A 3,763-nucleotide genomic window follows, 5' to 3' on the forward strand; every position below is an offset into this window, starting at 1 on the left:
TTTTCAATGAACACTATATCCATTATGTTCATATAGAGTCTAAAAAAGAATTTTTATTTTATAGATTTATTTAATAACACTGGATCACTGCTGTGGTTTTTAAAAGGGAAATAAACCATTTTTGGTCATTGCATATAAATAAAAGACAAAATATTTTTACGTTTTATTAGTTTTTAATCACAACATAAATGCATTTTGATTATAATTACAACAATGAAGAACATTTATACTACAAAAGAATGTATAATATTTAAATAAATTACCAATGTAAGGACATAAGTTAAAAATTAAAAAAAATTTAGTCACAAATTTAATAATATAGGAACGAAAGTATAAAAATACAAAAAAATCACGTGATTATAAAAATAATAACTGGTTCCATTTCACCTTAAAAATACCTCAAATCATTAAAAAATTCAATAAAAAATAAAACTTATTTTTCTTTTTAATCCACTGCTAAAAATAACAAAACACTACAATATTTTTGAAATCAACTTTGAAAATTAAGTCATGTTTTAAATACAATTGGGATCAAATAATTTGACCTTGTGTATATACAAGTAAAAATTTACATATAATTAGTAAAGAGGAATAAAAAATTTAACATACATATTATATGTGTTTGTAAGCTGTACATAAAATTGTAATGTACCATAATTAATTCCTCCCAAGTGGGTTTGCATCAGGAAAGTGGCCGGCCATAAAAGAATAAGCTAAAACCTATTATTATATAAACTTGCTTTGACCCCACATGAGTGGGATAAAACCAGGAAGAAGAAGAATGTACCATAATTCATATTTAAACACCACTTTATATTTTTAGACATTAATTACAATCCTTTGGCGCGAATAACGTGCTTTCGTTACAAAGTTTAGTGTATGAATGAATGGGACACATACGTCGACATTTTAGTAAGGCTAGTGTTGAGTCAAAACACTGCCTCATTTCCGGATTTTCTTCCTAACAATATACAAATTATTGAAATAAAACCTTAAAAAATAAATGCATTGACATTTACAACATTTATTATTAAAATTGTACTTAATTTTATATAAAAACTATTATACAAATAAACAGTAAAATTCGAGCAACATATAGTTCTATAACCCCATTAAATAAGGAAAAAAGGTATGATTCTTTGACATAGAAGCTTAAAGGCTTAAAAATCTTTCAAGAATGATGAAATATAACTGCTTTGTATTTTTGACTAGAATTATACACAGAATAGGGATAAATTAATAATGTAAAAATATATCAGATTTTTAAAACCTCAAACTTATTCATACATTTTTCCGAGATAAAATTGACAAATAGTACACAAAAAATCAAATTAAAATATAAAATTCCACATACTGTTGGCTGATTTTTCTACGGGTATGCAAGGAATGACTTTGTTTTATACAAGTATTTAGACAGTGGAAATACAACACAAAACCTTAATACTCATGAAATAAAATTAAGTGATATATTTTAGAAGGAAGTCAAATACCGTTAACATTTAGTTCTTCTGTTTCTCAGCAATAGCGGCCCTTTCGTTCACATCAATGATAGACAAGTTGAGAGACGCCACAATGAGATGGACAATTGTAATTCCAGCCTTCACAACTGCTACTGGCAATATCAGTACAGCTATCAAATTGAATAAACCTATACCAAACACTGAAAACATTTACAGTATATTAATATTTTTATCATACTAGGTGATTAATATCTAAGTGGTTATCTTACTAATATTATTAATGCAAATGTTTAGATGGATGAATGTTTATTTAAAGGTATATACGGGATGGTTTAATGGATTTTGATTAAATTTAGCACACATATAGAACACATAGGCTACTTATTATTTTTTAATTCCAAAAGGACTAAGTCTCGGGAGCGAGCTAGTATTGAATAAAATCTAGAATACACATAGGCTACTAATTTTGTGGACAAAGTTTGAGTGACAGCTAGTATAATATAAAATTAGTATGTCTTGTCTACCCATAATGGACAAAGGAGAACATAGAGAAAAGGCATGTTTATCTATCTATACTTCCACCTCTTCTAAATTCACTTTTCTGTCCCATCTTTTCCTTGTTAGGCAAAGGGAGGGTAGATAGAGAGAAATGAATGATAACCAATACAATATGATGCCTAATATATAATCTTACCTGTAGGTCCAGTAAAGAAGTGCATAACATACAGTGTAGCATAAAATGCTTCATTTCCAGCACACATAAGGAAAAGTACAGTTTTGTTGGTATAGTACACATGCATTATTGGATTCTCGGACATATCTATAAACTTATGTGACGTCTTCCCTTGGAGGGTGCAAGTGTGAAGGTATAACCAGTGCCCAGTTATATCAATAACCATAGACATTTGCAGCCAGAAAGTGTAACGAGGATAAAATGTTGCCAGTGTCATCATGAGGCCGGCTGTTCCCGCTCTATCAGTCAGCTGGTCCAACATAGCTCCAAATTTAGTACCTGTTTATATTACATATACATATTTATTAAAATATATCCTACTAACATACTTCTATAAGTGCAGACTTATTGTTGATTTCTGAGAAGAAGATCCCCATTTAAAGCAATACTGTTTTGTCAAAGATAAAAAGGGATGACTATATGTTTTATAGAAGATTTTGGTATCAGAAACCATTGGTCACTTGTTCAATGAATAAAGAATTACATCCATATTGATGATTAATTGTTGAATTAAGAAGATCAGCGAAAAATACTTTTTTTTTGTATAAATGTAAAAAGAAATATTTCTCTATAAATCAAATTTTAGGTGTTGGACAGTGGTCCAACATTTATCCATGTTATTATCGTCCAAATAGTAATTTATATTCAACACTTGTATCAAGCATATTTATTGCTAAAAAAAACTTATAGATCTTAACTCTGAGCACTAATATATTAAACAGATAAACTAATTTAATTAAAAAACACATATTGCCACATTCTACGTACTTTGATTGAGATATCTCGCGGCATGACCATCGACCGCGTCCAATAAAGCCGAAGTTACATAGCAAATACATGCCAATACGCAATGGGTAGGCATATAATAAAATGCTATAATAGCAAGGAAGATACGCGCAAATCCTGTAATACATAATATAAACAATGACGCAAAATATTAAATTCGATCGATCGATTATACATAACTAGACAAGTACTCACCAATTATATTGGGAACGAAAAGGAAAATGTTTTCTTTAGTCTCACCCATTATATTAGTGTGGGTTTTTCTGTAATAAGCAATGTAAATATGCTGCAAAGTGTTTAAATCTCTTAAACCTGTTTAGTTTTCAGATACGCAATGACAATTTTTGTGACCGTGATATCAGCATTCAGCTTCAGCAGTACCAAAGTGACATTGAGTGACATTTAACCAAAGAGTATTGCATGTATAGAGACCAACTCTGAAAAAAAAACAGGAAAAGTAAGTTTTATTCTTAACTATGGTTTTATTTTATTTTGCTACTTAAACTTAAATATTGATCAAAACTTGAGCTTTCCTAATTTTGTTTATTATTCTTCACAGTATAGTTGTCTATATTTTTTAGTGCTAACATAACACAGCAAAATCGCTTCAAAAGGACGTTTATTTAAATAAACTTTGCGCTTCAATCTATCACTATTTGTTATTTTTTAAACTTTATGAAATGCAAAGTACTGCTACCTCGTATTAAATTAAAGTTTTAAAGGATTTTATAAATAGATTAGAAGAAGGTGTTGCTGGCTATTAAAATATTATTTTTAAACTGTT

At 28.9% G+C, this 3,763-nt stretch overlaps 1 protein-coding gene across 1 annotated transcript; it reads right to left on the reverse strand.

Annotated features, from left to right (window-relative positions):
- Positions 1–1,007: 1,007 nt before the first annotated feature.
- On the reverse strand, positions 1,008–3,402 carry Pis (phosphatidylinositol synthase). The gene is made up of 4 exons (XM_013311960.1): positions 3,175–3,402; positions 2,962–3,096; positions 2,155–2,472; positions 1,008–1,660 (listed from the first exon to the last, which is right to left on the reverse strand). Exons 1-4 carry the CDS (start codon positions 3,221–3,223, stop codon positions 1,500–1,502), a joined length of 663 nt encoding a protein of 220 aa, XP_013167414.1. The 5' UTR covers positions 3,224–3,402; the 3' UTR covers positions 1,008–1,499.
- Between the last annotated feature and the right edge of the window lie 361 nt (positions 3,403–3,763).

The sequence above is a fragment of the Papilio xuthus genome, unplaced genomic scaffold (assembly GCF_000836235.2).
Source record: "Papilio xuthus unplaced genomic scaffold, Pxut_1.1 DF827679.1, whole genome shotgun sequence".
Taxonomy (NCBI): domain Eukaryota; kingdom Metazoa; phylum Arthropoda; class Insecta; order Lepidoptera; family Papilionidae; genus Papilio; species Papilio xuthus.

Bases quoted from the DNA above. Each gene is read 5' to 3' on its own strand.
- Pis (XM_013311960.1), bottom strand. From the start codon at position 3,223: ATGGGTGAGACTAAAGAAAACATTTTCCTTTTCGTTCCCAATATAATT. The intron at 2,473-2,961 runs GTACGTAGAATG...TAATATAAACAG, and splicing joins CGCGAGATATCTCAATCAAA to GTACTAAATTTGGAGCTATG. The intron at 1,661-2,154 runs GTAAGATTATAT...AAATGTTTTCAG, and splicing joins CTTCTTTACTGGACCTACAG to TGTTTGGTATAGGTTTATTC.